General features: G+C 35.9%; 1 protein-coding gene across 10 annotated transcripts in view; it reads left to right on the top strand.

Annotated features, from left to right (window-relative positions):
• The window catches only part of LOC139979932 (neurobeachin-like), a 282,051-nt gene that overhangs the window by 36,261 nt on the left and 226,987 nt on the right, over positions 1-18,803 (top strand). For all 10 annotated transcript variants that reach the window (XM_071991173.1, XM_071991177.1, XM_071991179.1 and 7 more), the window contains exons 2-4: positions 2,354-2,458; positions 4,724-4,850; positions 16,215-16,315. In XM_071991173.1, the coding sequence (XP_071847274.1) occupies positions 2,354-2,458; positions 4,724-4,850; positions 16,215-16,315 (333 nt within the window). The remainder of the gene's footprint in view (positions 1-2,353; positions 2,459-4,723; positions 4,851-16,214; positions 16,316-18,803) is intronic.

Genomic DNA, 18,803 nt, shown 5'->3' with positions numbered 1-18,803 from the left:
CTATCCAAGTTTTAATGTCTGAGAAGATAATACCCCATCACATTGTCACTTAATATTTGGCCGTGTTCGGTGTCATTTCTATGCAATATGGTGTGGTTACTTAGCTAGTTTTCATTCCTATATAGTCTGGAGTGGTTGCTAAGCTAGGTTTGTTGTCATTCCTGTATAGTCTGGTGTGGTTAATTACGTAGGTTTGGTGTCATTTCTATGTAGTCTGGTGTGGTTGTTAAGCTAGTTTTGGAGTTATTTCTATGCAATCTGGTATGCTTGATGTATTGCTAAAGGATACAGTAACTAAGACCACACTGCGATATGAAATGGTTTGGTTACTTTAACAAAACAGATCACATCAGCATCAGCTTACATTTTGTTAACAATTTATGATAACTTATTAGTAGTGTTTATCCAAGTTGTTCTTGCTAATGATCAAACATAGACACTCTCCTAGATTTTTGCAAAAGACAATTAGTGATTATTAATATCAATAAATAATTATTTTGATACCAACAATGTAGTTCATTGTAACAACTGATTTGTCCAGGCGCTCTTTTATATATTTTAATCGTTTACACAAAAACTGATCAGAAATTCCATTTTCTTTTTTGTTTACTTCTTCCTTACATATAAATAAAAGTTTACAACTATTATTTTTTTCTTACAAAATCACTGTCAACTGGTGCTATTACTTATATTTCAGAAGGCCATAATAAGAAATTCCATTTTCCTTTGTAAACAAATTCTAGGGATTAAAAATGTACTTGGAATATTTAGGTGAGAAATTGGTTGCATATTACTTTCATATATCAGTCTGTGACTCTGTGCATGCAAATTAAATGAGATAAATACTGTCACTACTTCTCACTTGTTGCAGCTCAAATCAAGGTTAGATCTGTGTGCACTGTGGCAAAGTTTTAAGTTTACTTTATAAAAATGCAGAGAAGTACTGCGGTAATAGCTGTTACTCTTGGAAAGAAGCATCCATGTTACAATTAAACAAAACAATTAAACAATATAACAAAGCAAAAGAGAATCACTCATTAATATGATTTGCAGATGAGTCTGGTATACATCACAAGTAAAGGAACCCTTTCGCTTCATAAAGCTCTTTAATATGTGATACTTTTGTTAATCCGCATAGCGTATATGTAATATGATCTATCAGCAGTGTTAAAATATCTTCTACCTTTTGTGAGGCTTTTAAATCTAGCCAGGCAAACTTATGATGGTACTGTACTATTCTACTTCAGAGAAATGCTCATGGTTCATAAAATTTAAAAGTATTTAATCGGGAATTGACTTAAGTTGTTAAATGTTTTACTGTAGAGACTGAAGTAAAGCTACCCCCATGGATATTAAGTGCTTGTTCTCTGGTGCTCTGTTACATGAAAATATGTGGCCTGCTCTCCCTTGAATTTTAATATGCGTTCTTACAACTTGGGATTCGGAGGCCATGTTGTATTGATCAACCTTTACCGTCATTTGGAACCTTTGCAAAATGTAAAAAAAAGAAAAAAGAAGCTGACTTTCTTGTGTATGACGTGAATTATGGATGAAACTGCTCTTTGGCCTAGAGATAAAAAACAGAGGGAATGAATTCAAAAGTAGGAAATAGAAATGTATAAAAAGGACTTAATGTGTGGTTAGTGGGCATGCATGAGTGGAAGAAATTACCTTGCAGCAGGAGCTGGTAGTATAAATATTCCTGAGACGATGAGGATGATCGCAGTAGAATGGTTGCTTTTACAGCTGCTTATCCCGAATGGTTGCTAAGGAATGAGGAGCCTTGTTCGTAAAGAGGCATTATGGGAATTTGTAAAGTGCAATTTACTGCCACAAGTGGCCACTAATGATTCTGACCTACTTGTTTAATGTGATTTGAATTCAAATGTGAGAAAGTTGAGAAGGAAATTTTCTTTCTCATGCAGGGCAGCAGGGACTATTTGTGTTTAATAGAAGTAAAGTTATAGGTTACTCTACATTTAATATGTGCTCTGGTGGCCGGTTGGTAATTATAAACACTGAAGTTAATTACCGATGATTGTTATTCACATTGAAAGTATGTTTTTTTTTAAAAAAACTGGAAATACAGAGACAGAGATAACAAACCGTGAAAAGAACTGAATTCATTTATATTTGATTATCAGAAATTGGTAAATTAATCAAATCAAAAATTAGTAAATTGAAAACCAATGTTGTGTAGCAGGGAAAGGGGTGATTTAGCTAATGAATGAAATGTTGTGAATACAGACACAATAAAAGAATTCACCTTGATTGAAATAAAAATGGAGATCTCTAAGTTAAATATTATACTGTATGTTGCAGCGTATAATGTTGGTTATTTTTTACATTTCAGCTTGTCGGAGGCGAGTTTGACTTGGAGTCCAACTTTACAATTCAAGATGCAGAGAATATTCTACACATGCTGGAGCTTATGGACCACTGTAGTCCAACTCTACAGGTGAATAATTCTTTAAATTAAAGACAAAAAGTTTATATTGGAATACTACAGACTGCTGTTTGCAAAGATCAGGAAAAAGGTATCATGTGTGTCATATCATGATGATATATTGCTTGCCTACCATTGTTAATAACCTTACTAATGGAGACCTAGCTCTGAAATAAATCTCTACACAGTACTCTTACATTGACACATGTATCTGAAAGTAATTTAATTGGAGGCTTACCTTTCTGAGCCGAGCTTGCCTTCTTGAGTTTAGTGTATTCTCAGTCTTCCTCAAGTACTGATGTTGTAGAATTGATTACATCATTAGACTGTAACAAGCTCAGATTGTAGATATGAAGTTAGCAACGGTGATATTTTGGGCTAGATACTTGTATTCATCAACTGTAGAGAGAAAACAAAGTCTGTTTATAGCAAACTGCTTATCTGCTGCAAAAATCTGGCGTTGGTGAACATGTAACAGTCAGAGGGCTTGGTGTTTCGATCCTAGTAGGATCTTCTTCGGAGGCTAACTGAAACGAAAACATAGTAAGAAGAAATTAAGGAGACACAGATGGACAGAGAGTTAAATAGGACAAATGAGCAATGAATAGAGCAAAAATAGACACAAAAAATGAGAGTTAAGATAAGAGTTAAGATGAAAGGAAAGATGAGAGGATTCAGGGCTGTTGATATAATCTCTAAGGGGTGTAACAATAGGATTAAGGGCTGTGGATATAAAACTATGACGACAAGGACATTGATCAATTGTGACGTTTTACTTTAACTTGGATGTGCTGATTGTGCCCATACTGTTTGAACCACAAGGTCATAAACTCCCCCCCCCCCAAAAAAAAAAAAAAAAACTATGCTATTAACAGAAATTTGTACACAGTAGAGCAAAGTAATAATAAAAAAATAAACTCAATAAAAAGTGGAAAGAAAACGAAAGAAGAATTTTTATGCCTTGAATTTAAATTCAGTAGAACCTTCTGGAATCCTCATCTAAGATATGTGCATAGGCATTGTGCACATGAATTCAATGCCTTTTGTTTTTACCAGAAATCAGAAGTTTTAATCAGGTGGCAAAACTGGCCATCTAAGCATTCAGAATTGCTGTTTGACAGTGTTTGTTAAATAGCCTATAGTTTACTAGTAGGTTTGGCCCAGTTTTTTCCCCATTAAAATCACAGATTTAAATGGCACAAGTTGTAATTATCATGTAGATTTCCTTAGAGACAACCATCTCAGTTACTAGATGGAGAACACGTCTCTCTGACAAGTGATTAATGTATTATCGAGACAATTCTGCATTCATGTCAGGAGTCTTTCTGTGAAGTAGGTGAGATCCCCTATCAGCAGGTATATATTACCTGTCCATAGTATTAAAGAGATACTTTGATATTATAAGTGGCTATTGAGATCAGAGCGTCAAAACCTAGCAAGCCTAAATAATTCTTAGTATTTTTTAAACTCTGTGATTTACTTCACACTTTCTCTTAGCTGTTCACTATTCAGCATAAACACTGCTATCTACCCAACCTACAAAACAATTGGTAACATATTTCCTTTTTGGTTTCCAAACTGTTGAGCATATTTATGTCAGAAACTAATATGTCTGCTTCACTCCTCTCTTACCTGTCTCTCATCATCATAATGCATTTCTCAAACTAATGAACTTCAAGTTTGTAGGATTTTGATTCAGTTAGCCCCCCCCCCCCCTGTATACAGGACTTACACTGTTGTTTCAAAGTATCATAATTTTTTAATTCTCATACAGTAGGTAAATTTTGAAATCACTTGATTGACTTAATAGGCAGGTATTTAAGAAGGCCAGTGAAATGTTTCAGTTTTGAAATTTCTGTAGGTATTGTTTATTAAAGAGAAATATTCCCCTCATTAATGAATGACTATGCAAAGGGTACTAAATTAATCTGTTAGAGTTTCTCTCTCACTTTCTCTTCTTTCTAATAAACTTGCATCTTCCAGCCAAGACTTATGTACCTATAAATGAAAAGTCAAAACTTGAAACTTTCTTGTCCAAGAAGTATTCTCTCCTTACAAAAAAAAAAAAAATGAATTTTGACAAAATACAAGGAACAATGTATTATTCAAATTTTGTGTAGCTCTGAATTTTGTCTTGTATGAATTACTATGGTTTCTGTGTGCAAAAACTGCTTTACATCTTTGCACTTTTGCATAGCATTTTGCGATGAGATACCCGATAAATGATTCCCTGGAAATATTGTACTTGCAAATGTTTTCATTCTTTGGTTTTTTTAGGCTGAAATTTGGAGCATGTGTGCTGCCATCTTGAGGAAGAGTCTACTCAACCTGCAGGCTTGTACGGAAATTAGTCTGATTGAGAAACTGGTCAGCCGAATGAAGATAAGCGACGAGATGCTAGCAGGTATGCTCTCAACATCACACATTTACTTCGTTCCCCGCTTACCTGTCTCCTCACAACATTAGCACCACATTCTACCATGTCTAGTATGCCCTGGTAATCTTTTAACACTGTGCACCCTCAGTGACCGGTCCTATCCGGTCAATACCCTTCCTTCTCATTCTACCATCCAAAGTGTTCACTCATGCGTTTTCAGAGTGGATTCAACTCTTTCGAAAACTGCCCGGATTACATTGGATTATTACCTTCTTTACATCCTATTGTATTTAATGCCACCGTACCCACGGCTGCTAAATGATACACGTAACACAGTACTATACATAAACACAAATTATTACTACATGAGGGAAGCTGCATAATTAATTGAAGACAATATCATCTAACATTATTGTGTGCATGATAGATATATGTACAAGATATGTGCATAGAGGGCTTTAATGACATGGATGCTACCATTTCTTAAAGATTGCCTGAAACGGTTTGAATGCGAAGAAACTTTAAAATGGGAAAGAAAAGAAAAAAAATGTGTTCCTTAAAAGCACGAGGGAAATTTTTACTTTTATTTTGTTCCGACTCTCTTTTCACACATGAGTGAAATAATCATGAACATGTAATCCTAGACTTTTTAGTACGCATCCATCCATGCCTAGAAGGAAAACGGTTAATTTGTTAATTTCATTTGACAGATCTGGTTGCAGGTTGCATTATATCCCTGTTCTCTTCCTGATATGTATCTTATACCGATAATCCAGAAGAAGTACAAAACAACCCCTTTTATCTGGTTTATTGGCAGTTGATGGAAAGTATGCCCTCAATCACCTTTCTCAATCTGCCTTTTAGAATTGACTTACAAACCGTGGTGTGTCGTTTCTTGCCTTCGTAGATTTCACGTAAAAGAAAAATCCTTGAAAACCTGCCAACAATTATTTCCATGCTCTCTGAACTTCTTGTCGTGGCCTGAAAGGTCGAGTCCGACTCAAGTGCATGATCATCATTTGATATGAAAAGATATGGATTGTAATTCAAATTGACTTGCTACTGACTTTAATTTATTTGAAACCGAAAAAAAAACACATAAGAGATGTCTTTGCAATAAAGCTGCAATTTACCTGTTCTCTGTGCATCTAGAGTACACCTGTACGCATTAACTGTATGCATTCAGTGCACGCACCACAAATGGTTTGTGTGTGTTAAACCTTTGCTGCGCTGGTTTTTTTTTATATATTTTTTTTTACCCGGAATACGAAGCTTGTGAATTAATCTGTTCGCCCTAAAAGAGAGAGAGAGGAAAATGCTTTGGGGCGTGTAAAACACCCAAGGTTACCTTTGCATGAAAAAAAATTTCCAGCAAATTTGTGTACTTTCTACTCGGTGACTTATTTGAATATTTTACAATAGAATATATACACATACAAATGGTTAAGACATTGAAATTGGAACATGCCATCAACAATTGAGAGATGTATTTTGGTTAAATCCTTGTGTGAATTTTGTAACCCAGTTACCAGTGTTATAATGCAGTTTGTGACAAAAGTTAATTTATGAACAGTGCTGCAATAGTCTTGGTTTTGGTTAAATATGTTGAGGACTTTATGAATGAGCGAAGTACTGGAGTGTGGTTTCAAAGCAGTTCTCAGTGTTCCATTGTTGTCTGTTGTCGTCGTATGGAATCTTTGAGATGCAGACTCTCTGTTTTCCATTTTGAAAAATGTTATAATCATTGTGTCTGATGACAACTGGTCATCACTGCAGATGCAGTAAAAAACACTGAATAATTCTATGCTTTAAAGTGCCAGATTATGCTTTCAAGTGAAATGTCAGGGATGTCTTAGACATACTTCTAATTGCGGTCTGAGATGTCAAATTTTGTGTTAATATTAATGAATTTAATCAAAAGAATCTAAAAGACATGCTATTCTTACTGAATAATATGTACGGAGCGATTTCTGTCTTTTTTAACTTTTTACTCCTAGAAGCTCTGAAAAGTTACACTTGTCATGCATTTTGTGGTGTTTCTATAGTAGTCATGATATCTCTGTATCTTCTTCCTTTGTAAGTTCTATATCTGCAAGACTATCAAACAAGCTGCATCCAACTGCGTAAATCGTAGAACTGCCACGGATGAAATAAACCGCAAAATGATCATTCACGGTGTTGACAAGTACTCAGGACCATATATGCAGAGCCTTTTGACAAATGAATGCTCATAATCAAAGCTGAAATTAATTGATTTCTCCTTGTGCTCTCTCACCCTCCGTCTCATTTGGTAATTGCCGTGCCAGGGTACAATTCCGGCAAGACGGTGTGAGGTTACTTGACCGCCAATTTTATGTTCATGCCATTTCAAGAAGTAAGATTAAAGAGAAGTTATTTGATGGTTTCGCAGTATTTGTAAATTCTAAGATCCATAGAGGCCATACAGTATATATCTTTATGACCCAACCATGTTCCCGTAGTAGGGATTTGCCCAAAATTTGCGATCGGGAGTCGCTGGGATGTACTATTTCCCATCGTCGCTGCAGAGTAATTTAACTTACAATACCAAACGTGTTTGTAGCCATACTTTGAATAACAAAAGTTTGGTATACTGTACATTTGTCTGAGGCTTGCCTATATACAACCTGCTGAAGTGGGGTTCATTCTAATTAAATAGTTTTGATCAAATGTTCCAAGATTTTCCATACAACATGATTACAATCGATTGAACTTACGATAGATACCCCGAGGGTTAAGTTCAGCGTCAGATGACTGCTGAATTTAACATTTTGAGTATAATTTTTTTTTTACCAATTTTTTACCTTTTTCTGGACACCTCTTTTCAGCTTTTTCTATTGTTCCTACACAAACAAAAATTCAGAAAATCTGATATTTGAATATTTTTCTAATGTTTTTGCTTGAACATTTTGGGAATGGAAGGAAGCTTTTTCAGGGAAGAACCTGACAATTGGATAGCAGTTTGCTTAAAGGCATAGAAATTCAACTCATCATGGAATGAAAAAAAGAACAAAATTTATGCAAAGGCAGAGGTTCCCTTAATGCAGAAATTTATCCGGCACAGAATTGTTTCTGTGTTACAAAGTAGGATGTGTGAATTTGCTCCAGGTGAAATACAATGTTACATTGTAAAATTTAAGGGAAAACGTCTGCATCTAGGCGAGAGGTGACCTGGAACTACTGCATGTGAGTGGGTAAATTTATTTACGCTTTCCATCGATAAAGTTAAAAGAAGACACCCTCTAACTTTCACCCTCAATCTGGAAAAAATAATAAAATAAAAAATAAAAATAAAGTAAAACAACAAAATGAAATGAGAAAAAGTAAAAGCACCTGAAGTTTTTGCACTGAATCGATCTTATCTTACATGAATGAAAAATTAAAGACATTTATTTTAATTCAAATTGGAAATGAGGCTTTTTCTTTCTTCACCTTCTGGCATCTATAGTACGGTTTTAGTTCAAAGATGATAGAGCCATCTTTGCTAATGCTATGTCTGTCCCCCTTGTCAACCATCACTGCCATTTTCTCCGTTTTCTGAACAACAAAACCTACGAATATGCCCTTACCTTGAGTCATTCTTAGCTCAACTTCAGAGTCATCCATCAGGTTTGACGATGAATTCATAATCTGTGTCTGGATTTTAATTGTCAGTGATCATATCTCACCTTGCAGAGCTTGATGAGATTAAAGGTTGGGGGTGTATGTTACTCTAACTGTTCATTCCTATTGGCAGCTATGAGAATCATGAGTGGCTGTACTACTGCATAATACAGAGATAAACCTGTAGAGAATAACCGATCATGCCGATAACATCTGGTTTGTGTATCAGTTTACTTTATGCGGTCATGAATTTTTGTCACGATGAGAGAATCGCAGGAATGTGGGTAGTACACTTTTTAACATACACAACGCAATGTCAGTTTACAATGATTCAAATCCAGGCAAATAAATTTTGATTCAAATAGTTCATTATTTTATGTAAATCCTACTTAATATTAATGTCATTCCTCTAATACCTGTCTCCTATAAACTCTCTGATCTACCCAGTAAACAACAATTGGTAACATTCGGTAACTATCAATGCCATCTTCCATCCTAAATCTACCATTCTGAGGTTTTGGGGATAGAAGGTCTCAAAAACTTTGGTGAAAGTGGCTGTTAATATATATTTGGACTTGGTGTTGTAATATTATTTATGACAAATGATGTAGCCCTATGCTAACTTTTGATACCTTTTCAATGTAACATACTGTCTTGAGGTACATAGGGGTGGGGAGGTGTATGTAATTACTCTGCCCAAACACAGTCGGGCATTGATTATCAAAAGTAGGATAGCACCTTTTTGCTACATTTCAATGTCAAAAAGTGGTCATATAGAAGAAAGAACCAACAGTTTTCATCCCGAGACGGACAGGTTTATCCTAAAACAACAAACAGACAGTAGGCATTACTCACTGCTTTCAAACTCCCTCATCTTTACACCCGCCGCCGAACAGTCACGGTATTCCTTGATGCATATTCATTATGCTACGTCTCAGTTGGATGGCTCAAAACACAACTGTTGCAAGAACACTATTTGTGGCTTTATTACCAGTCTCTGTAGATCGATGCCTCAACTGAGAAGTTACGATGGTGGCCGGGAAGGTCGTTTTACCATTACCTGCATGAAACAGACCCCCCCCCCCGACAACTCAAGTGCGATAAGAGATAAAAAGGCATAGAATATTGAAAACATTTGATGTCATTGTAAATAGCGAGAACAGGGAGAGTCTGGATAAAGTCTCATTTGTTGAAGAGCTAATAATAATGTCTGGCCAACAGAATGATTCGAAAAGATAAATTAAGCTGCACTTTGTTGATAACCTGCTGCTCTTGGGGGAAAAACATTCATACTTTTCTTTCAGCGGGTTACATTTATAGCTAGAGCAATATTTGTTTGATAGTTGTTTATGATTAACCTGTCAGTGTTTTATTCTATTGTTGATTTGGAAAATTTCACTGACTTTAACAATCTGCTTAATATTACTTTATTGATTTACTTTATCTATTTATTGATTTCATTTTTTGTAATAAAACATTTTTGTCGTGCAATGATTTTTGATGTTATCACCCACAGTTTGTCTTTAATACCTGTATCACTGATTTTGAAGTTAAATTGGGATAAGAATATCAATGACTCCATCAATCTGCTAAATATTAATTTTCTTCTTTCTTTAAACAAAAAAAAAAACTTGTAGATCTATTCAATTATTCAGATTTTACTTAAAGAAGATTAAGTTGTTTACCCACATAGCTAATCTTTCCTAAGTCTAGCAACAGGTAGAAAAAGCCCCCCCCCCCAAAAAAAAATGGCAAAAGGCCAAAACTAGAAGTGCTAAAATAGATGAAACTAAACACCAAGGTGAAGGGAAAATATACCAATCATGACATGTTGTGTTAAATGGATGTTAATCTCCCAAAATTGTTGTTTAATTGGGCAGTATATTGAGGGAACACATAACTAATTTTGTTTTTATATGTATACACGTATATTATGCACAGGATGTCTATGACCCTGTTGGGAAGTAATTCCCATGAGCCATATTTTGACTATAAATGTTTACACTGTTTGTTGAACTATACACACCCATGTTTTAACTTTAAATATATACTGTAGTATATAAATTGATCAGTGAGTTGTATGTATGAACAATTGTCTTGCTGGTCTAGCTCAACTTTATAGGTTATAGTTGAAGTTGCTGGATATTTTCATCGGGTTGTTAAGTTTTATCATTCTGGCTATATTAAAGGATGACGTTATGCACAAAATAAATTTACTTCTTTTCTCGCTTACCTGTCTCCCACAACCTTAGCACTCTTGTTTTCTACCATGCCTAGAATGAACTCGTAACCTTTTAACACTGTGAGCCCTCTATATCATATGTCATTATTTGATACTGGGTTACTAAAGTGTGACATGCATGTTCAAAAATGAATTACACAAAGGTATCTATTTGAGTGCTGATTCTGGTTCTCCGGTGAATGTCGAACACAATTGGTAATGTTAAAAGATAATACAGTATTAAGAAAGGTGGATTTGAGGCAAATAAAAAGGACAAGTGATGATGTTAACGTATGTTACTCGGTGTCCTACAGTTGTCTATAAACATAGCCCCTTCTCCATTAAAGTGAAGGGGAATATATATGAGCAATGTCAAATGATATCTTATGACACAAAAAAAAATTGAAGTTCTTATCACATTCCATTGTAAGTTAATGAGGCTGATCATTTAGGACACCATAACATACGTTAACAACACAACAGGAATTTGGAGTTATAGAACTTAGTCACTGGCTCAATGACAAATTTCATCAACTAGTTAGATAGAGTACCTTAGAACTACATGGAAATGAAGTGTTTCCTAGCATGGAAGTTCTCAGTCTTCTCAATAATTTACATTCAAAGTGCATATTGTTAACGTATGTTATGAAGACACCAAAAAATGAGACACCATCACATACTGTACGTTAACAGATGTTCTAAAACCATGTTTTAGACTCATTGGATGATGGAAATAGTTTAATTCTATTTCAAACATGGTGAAATATTAAGTGAGTTGAATATTCTGTGAAAATTCCTGCCATGAGCCTAAAATAGATTTTCACAGTTAACGTATGTTATGCAGGCTAGAAATGAGGACACCACACACAAATTGTGACTGATACAGAGGAATTGAACTGCTAGCAGTATAAGAACTGTTTACTATCAGTGTATGTGGGGTTTTGATCAGTTACAAATGTTTTGATATTCAAAACTATCAGTTGATAGTGAAATAATGCCCATTTAATGTACGTTATGTTGAGGACACCGAACAATTTGTACAGTTTAACAACCAATAACAAGTTTTTTTCACATGTATTTTTGAATGAATTTGTCCTCTGAGATGCCATTAGACCTATTCTCAGCATGAGTAGTGAGTTTCTGGGACTTGCAATCCCTAGTACACTACTGTGCAGTGTGTGATTAGGTTATAATCATGAAAAGTTGCCACCAGTTAACGTATGTGATGCAGGAGGACACCAAAAACATGTACGTTAACAAAGATGAAGATCTTTATTTTCCAGCAGTTGATGAGCATCGGTGACTGAAATTAGCAAGTGTAATTGAAGCTCTGCTTTCACTTGAATAGAAAATGCAAAGTCAAGGCATAATAACATGGGAAAAACTAAGAAAAGTGCATCTCAATTACAGCCATTTTCATAATGTCACATTTTGGTGTCCAAAATTAGCCCAATATTTTCAGTAAAACCCTCATAATTTCGCATCTACCCAATGTATGGTTGAATAACAGTCAATGATATCTGATGGTATATTGACACAACCATTGAAAAGGGAAATACAAGCAAAGGAGTATGATGGATGGAAATTTCAGCAAAATGAAAAAAGGGACATAAAATCTCTCCAGTATCAGATTTTTACTTATATCCGGACCTCTACGGTCAATGCCCTGCCTTCTCATTTTACCACCCAAAATGTCTGCATCGTTCGGAGAATATATGAGCCAATTTTCATACTTTGACCGTAATTTACCCAAGCCAGGTGTTTTTCTAGGTACCTAATAGCTCTTTTTTAACATTTGAGTGTAACATCTTGAGATTGTGGTTAAATCAACAAACTGAATTGTAGCCTTTAAGGTATCTTGGAATATCAATTCACACTCTGAACGGTTTATTTCATGTGCTCTCCAGTACTTGCACTAGACTCCTCACAATCTCACTTGCAATAAATGGTAGTACTAATAAATGGTAACATTTTTTGCACTGCAATGACCAAAACATAACACCAGATTGTGATTACATTAACACAATGTAACTTTAGAGAAATCTTGGAGTAACGTTTCACATTCTGAATTTCACTTTCCTAATGTAACTTTGGGATGATCGTGTGTCAATCCCTGGTGTTTTAAAGCTTCCTTAAATATCAACAACCCACGATTCTTTGGAACCATATATCCTGTTGCTGACAGCAATAATATGTAAGTCAGCTTATTGGAGAAGAGAGATTGTTAAACTTATTTCATCCAAGGATGATCGGAGTAGCCTTGTGTAATATTATAATAGTAGATTCACTTCAGTATCTTTTCATTCCTTACATTTAAAAGTCAATGACATTGGCAATATTAAAAAAAAAAAAAAAAAGACGGAAGAAAGAAGAAATTGTTGAGCATGATCGGTATCCCCAGGTGACAATAATCATCAGTGTTTAGTGTGATGCTGTGCAGGGTATCTGTATTTATCAACACTACAGTGCAAGATTAATACAACTGTAGAGAATAAAAATAGGTAACAGATCAGGTTGCAACATCAATATTTAAAGAATAATATGCTTAGCGCTGGTATAAGTATACATGAAAAACTATGTAAGTTGTAGTAATAGTTGTAGCATCGGGATGTAAATTTATCAAGATGCTATTGAACTGACTGATTGAGATTAGTGGACCATAGGCTGCAATTAAGCGAGGCCTTGTTTACCGTTATGGATCAGACCCAGCACTCGTCGTGCTGCATAAAGATGAGATAATCTAATATCGAACCTCCTCCGCACTTTTACTTCAGACCCTGCTCTGGGTATCACACTTAGCACTCATCATCACTGGACAGTAAGTTGAGGTTTTTCTCAATACATAACAAGGTACGCAACCAGAAGCACATATGATGTTGCAGCTATGATATAAATACCTATTGTGTCAAGTTACAATGATAAACAATGGAAGTCAGAGCCGCAGTCAGATATAAGTTTAAAAAAAAAATTAAAAAAAATATCTCTTCTTTGAGTGCCCCTGTAAGCTGTTTACGTTTAGTTCATTTCATTATGTTAATCTTTGACAAGTCATGGAGAGGTTTGCCGATTCCTCCTCTCTCTGATGTAGAGAAGAGGTGAAGACCTACCATTACATGTATGAGAGTGATGTATCTCGACAAGACATCTTCACTGCTCATGTAGTATTACTTCATGCCTTGTTAGATTCAGCTAGATATGTTGGGAGCCAAGCTTATATGAAATACGCAAGGACACAACTACTCAGGACAGCTTTTTTTAAATTTTATTTTTGATGTATGACAGCTTTTTTGGACATTAAGTAATGGACAAGTCAAAATTATGAACGTGAATTTTGTACATTTCTCTCCGACGGGCTACGTCGTCGAGCCTGACTTCTTGTTTTCCCCCATCTTGGTATGAATTAATCATGCCACGTTGCCCCGGCTTTGAGCCATTAACATCTTTGACCAGGTAATGGCGTTCACAATTTTTAATATTAGAAATAATCATTAGGAGCTGTGTTTAATGGTACAGTCTTAAAGAATGAGTGATGATGCTGATGTACAAATGGAAGTAGATATTTACCCAGGGGAAAGGTATTGATGCAAAACCTCTTGTAAATTTAGACCAGTGCAATGAATGCCTATGTATATCTTGTATAGGAAGCCTCGTTTATTATGACTGCATTAGAGTAGATAATGGGATGTGTCTGAAATATCAAATCTTTGGTGTACTAGCATCACCTTCACACTCCCCCTGTCTAATATATATATCCATGTGTAGTTTTAAGAAACCCTGGTGGCTAGAGGGCTTGTTAGGATTTGAACTCCACCAGTTTAGTTTCTCCTCTTTGGGGAACAGCCCTGCCACCGAGGAGGGGCTCTAGTGGGATTGGTTTACATCCTGGGAGGGTGCTCTTCACCAGGTCTGGGGCACGCACCTCTGGCTGGTATTGCTTCCCCCTTTACACTGAGAAAGTTCTCTTCCCCCCCCCCACCATTATCTTTGTATTGACCCTGTTTGATTCTGCAGTTTTTACCTAATTTGTTGTCCCGATCGAAGGAGCTGACTGACTGCCGTAGGTATTGTGGTTATGAGACATACAATTACACCTTAAGGTGTAACCTTAAGGTTTAGATATCTTAAGGTTTAGATATATATGCTAGAAACTGAAACTAACTTTATTACCAATATAAGTCGTGTCTCTGATTATTGGAAAATACTGCAAATGATCTTAAATACTACCACCTTTTTCTTATGCAGATAGCTTTCAAGCTGATATTTGAAACTTGGATTTAGAATAAAGAATAGAATTGACAAAGCTAAGCATGTTTAACTGCTTACTTCCTAACTTGCCTGTCTACACAAAACAATTTTTCTTAAACTGGTCTCGAACCATCTGGTGGTACAGTAATTCTTCAGCTCTGACCTAATTAACACTTTGTCCAGACACTTTTGCCCTACCATCCTCTAATGCATCCTCTCCCATTTGAAGTACCTTGAAGACCAATTGACTATAACCCTTAATTTGCTTTTTAATTTGGCAAGTTTTGATGTTGTTATGTCTGATTCCATTGTTCCTATGGAGTCAAATATTTGGAGGCATAAAGTAGGCATTCTTGTTCTTGTGTACTTTATGTCGTGTTTAATATGCGACCATCGTAACAGTGAAAATGCAGCTTAAAAGACGCATTACAAATGCACTCCATTATTCATTCCAAGTGGTTTGAACATGTTGAGTCGTACACTAGAGATTCAAACAATTAAAACAACTGGCAATGTTTTTTAAACAAGCCTGGTTTCATTGTTGATAAACAAAAGATTAATCTGCTCCCTCTTTGCAAAGGGCTATTAAGTTCTCATGGAATGAGGTACTGTACCTCATAATAATAATGTAAAATTTTATAGGTATAGATGCTGTCAAAACTGTGAAAGAGTTGATTTAGGCTGTCATGATAGCCAACAGGATGGTGAATATTAGTCAAATGATGGTTTTGAGTCTTCTGATAAATATCCACTTTGAATTAATGTTCTGTTTTGTCACATTAATTGATCTGTCAATAAAATGCATATGCTGGCTAAATTCCCATGTTAATACATAATTAAGTGATTGTATAGAACCTGTCAAAACTGAGAGAGTTGATTCAGTGCGTCATGATAGTCATTGGTTTGTGAATGTTAGGAGAATCATATGGTTTAAGTCTCCTAATGTTTTTGTCACATTAGCTGACCGTGAAAGTCACCAATGGCCCATCAACGTAAATTTTGAACATGCAGTTATTGTTACCTCCTAAAGTATGGTTTAAGTCTCCTGATGTTTTTGTCACATTAACTGGTAAAAGTCATCAATGGCCCATCAGCATAAATTTTGAACATGCAGTTATTGTTACCTCCTAAAGTATGGTTTAAGTCTCCTGATGTTTTTGTCACATTAACCGGTAAAAGTCACCAATGGCCTGTCAGCGTAAATTTTTGAACTTGCAGTTATTTGTTACCTCCTAACATATATGCTTTGGATAGGATGACTAACCTATCATACTTACTGTTTACTGAATTTTCTATACTTGCAGATCTTCTGGTGGAAGTGATTGGGGTCCTAGCCAGTTACAGCATCTCAGTCAGAGAGCTTAAATTGGTGTTCAGTTACTTAAAGGCGACAAATGACAAATGGGTAAGTTCATCCTATGTCTTTCTGGGCCCCTTGTAACGTGAAGAGAATTTCTTTTTAGCCGGAATATATATTTGCTTCTTGCCATAACAGCTAGATTTACTTCGCTCCTCTCAAAGGTATCTGTCTCCCAGTCAACACTTTTCTTTCGACCTTAACCACACAATTGGAACGTCTTAGCACTGTGCCCTCACTTTATGGATAATGCCTACTTACTCTTACTTCCAAATCTACCATTCAGAAATTAAACGCTACAAGAAATTCTGCTGAATTTTTCATTGGACGTTTTCAATCGCTTTCTAACAGTTTGATGATGGTTTTTGGTTTCGATGATAATCGTAACCTTTGCAATCATGCGTGTGTGTATGTGTGTGTGTGTGTATGTGTGTGTGTGTGTGTGTGCGTTTGTGACGCCCAGCTTGTAAACACGATATCTCAAGAAGGGAAGCTTGGACAGTTCTCATATTTGGTACATAGGAGTATCTTATTGAGTACAAGAAGCCTATTGTTTTTGGTGTAGGTCAAAGGTCACTTGGGGTCACCAGGGGTCAAATAGTGAAAAGCTTGTAAACATGATATCTCAAGAAGCAAAGCTTGGATTGATTTCATTTCTGGTATATAGGTTGACCACATTAAGTACAAAAAGCCTATCGTTTTTGGTGGATATCGAAGGTCATTTAGGGTCACCAGGGGTCAACTTGTTAAAACCTTTTCATAATATACGGTATCTCCCATTGTCCAGCTTATAAGTATATGACATGGGCGATTCGCCTCATAAGAAAAGGAGAGCCTACTGACAATTGAAAATGATCGTACGGGCATCCGTAGATTTGAATCTGAACTCGCGACAATATCCCCATTGACTTAAGTGTGTCGCTAGAAGTCCTGAATTGCTATGTACATATCTACATACATGTACAGTGTCTTCCAAGGCTTGCTTGCAGACCATAGATATATAAAAGTGCTAGAGCTACTTCAACACTTGTGACTCATCCGTATGGATATTTTGCTAAAGAGTTGATGTGATTTCGATGGAATAGTGCACTTGAATGGCGAAGCATGCCTTCTCTAGAAAATATTTGTAGATCATTGGTAGTTCTGGTTGGATGTAAGTTGCACAGGTACCACGAATTTCAAAACATTTCTTGGCCAGCTGCCAAGGAGAAACTAGGTCAAGCACCTGTGAACTTGAGATTTGCTTTCACTCCATGGAGTTGGCTGTAATGTTGGCCTAGTTTTTCTCAATAATTTGTGAAACTACCATTGACAGGGTGTGACAAGGTTGATATTTTGGGACAAGTTGTGAATGGGGTAAGGGATTGTTTCAAAACATAACAGTCATGTGATCCAATGTCAACAAAGGTCAATCAGGGGTCAAAAACTAGTATTTTTGCAATAACTTGAGAACCAAATGTCCATTAAGGTTGGGAGTTAAGCTATTGTAATACAATAGTAGACCTGCATTTGGGTGACCTTTGACCTCAGGTTGACCTCCAGTGACCTGTATTAGCTTCTTTCCAGTTGATTCTTTGAAGTTTTGTGGGCATATTCCAATCTAAATTGTCCATAAGTAGACTCCTCTGCAACCTTAATGTGCGAAGTTATTAGAGATTTGGTTTGGTTTGTAATACTTGGTGTGCGGATTCATAAAATTGAGTACAAGAACCCTACTGTTTTTGATGGAGGTGTGTATAACCACATACAGACTGACCTGTGTTAGCATGCCATAGTGTTATTGTAACAGCTAGTTCTGGTTATACTAACAAGCAGAAGTCTAGTGCATTGAAGTCATCGAAACCTCAATGCATTTTGCATTCTGGTTTCTTTATTTCCATTGTATGGAACTGATTCTCTGTCACCTTTGCGGAGGACTGTATTTAAGTATTCTTTACATTTTCCATGTTGTTTGCATGTGTATACTTTTTATTGTTGGTATACTTTTTCCCCTTCATAACTGCTGGTTCTCAAGCTAGTTATGTAATGCATTGTATGGCCATAGTGTGCAACTTTGAAAATACCCTGCCATATTGGAGATGGATTAAGGGCCTATTTTGCAGTATAGATGTGTATTTCTTCAGTTTATTCATTGCATGACTAATGTTGTAGCAAGGCTCCTTTCTGTAAAGAAGGAAAATGAAATCAACACTTCCCACCCCCCCCCCTCTCTCGGTACAAAAGGCTGTGTATATCTAGGACTTATTGGAAAAACATAGCCACTACCCGCTGTAACGTTTCCTTTGTCACATGAAATAAATGGTTTGACAAAATAATTTCCTTGCACAATCCATCACTGATGAGCTGTGACATGAAGTATATTTGTGCCTTTCATAAGTTTGTAATATTACATTTAAAGTACAACCCATGTACTGTGTGTGTCAACAGAGAAAGCTAGTAGTCATCTTCTGTGGACGAACAAGTTTTGTATTTTAAAAAGTATCTCAAACATATCTTATATCATGCAAGAAGATCTGTAAGTAGAACTTTGAATGCA

The sequence above is a fragment of the Apostichopus japonicus genome, chromosome 14 (assembly GCF_037975245.1).
Source record: "Apostichopus japonicus isolate 1M-3 chromosome 14, ASM3797524v1, whole genome shotgun sequence".
Taxonomy (NCBI): domain Eukaryota; kingdom Metazoa; phylum Echinodermata; class Holothuroidea; order Aspidochirotida; family Stichopodidae; genus Apostichopus; species Apostichopus japonicus.
This window is presented reverse-complemented; position numbering and strand designations above follow the sequence as displayed.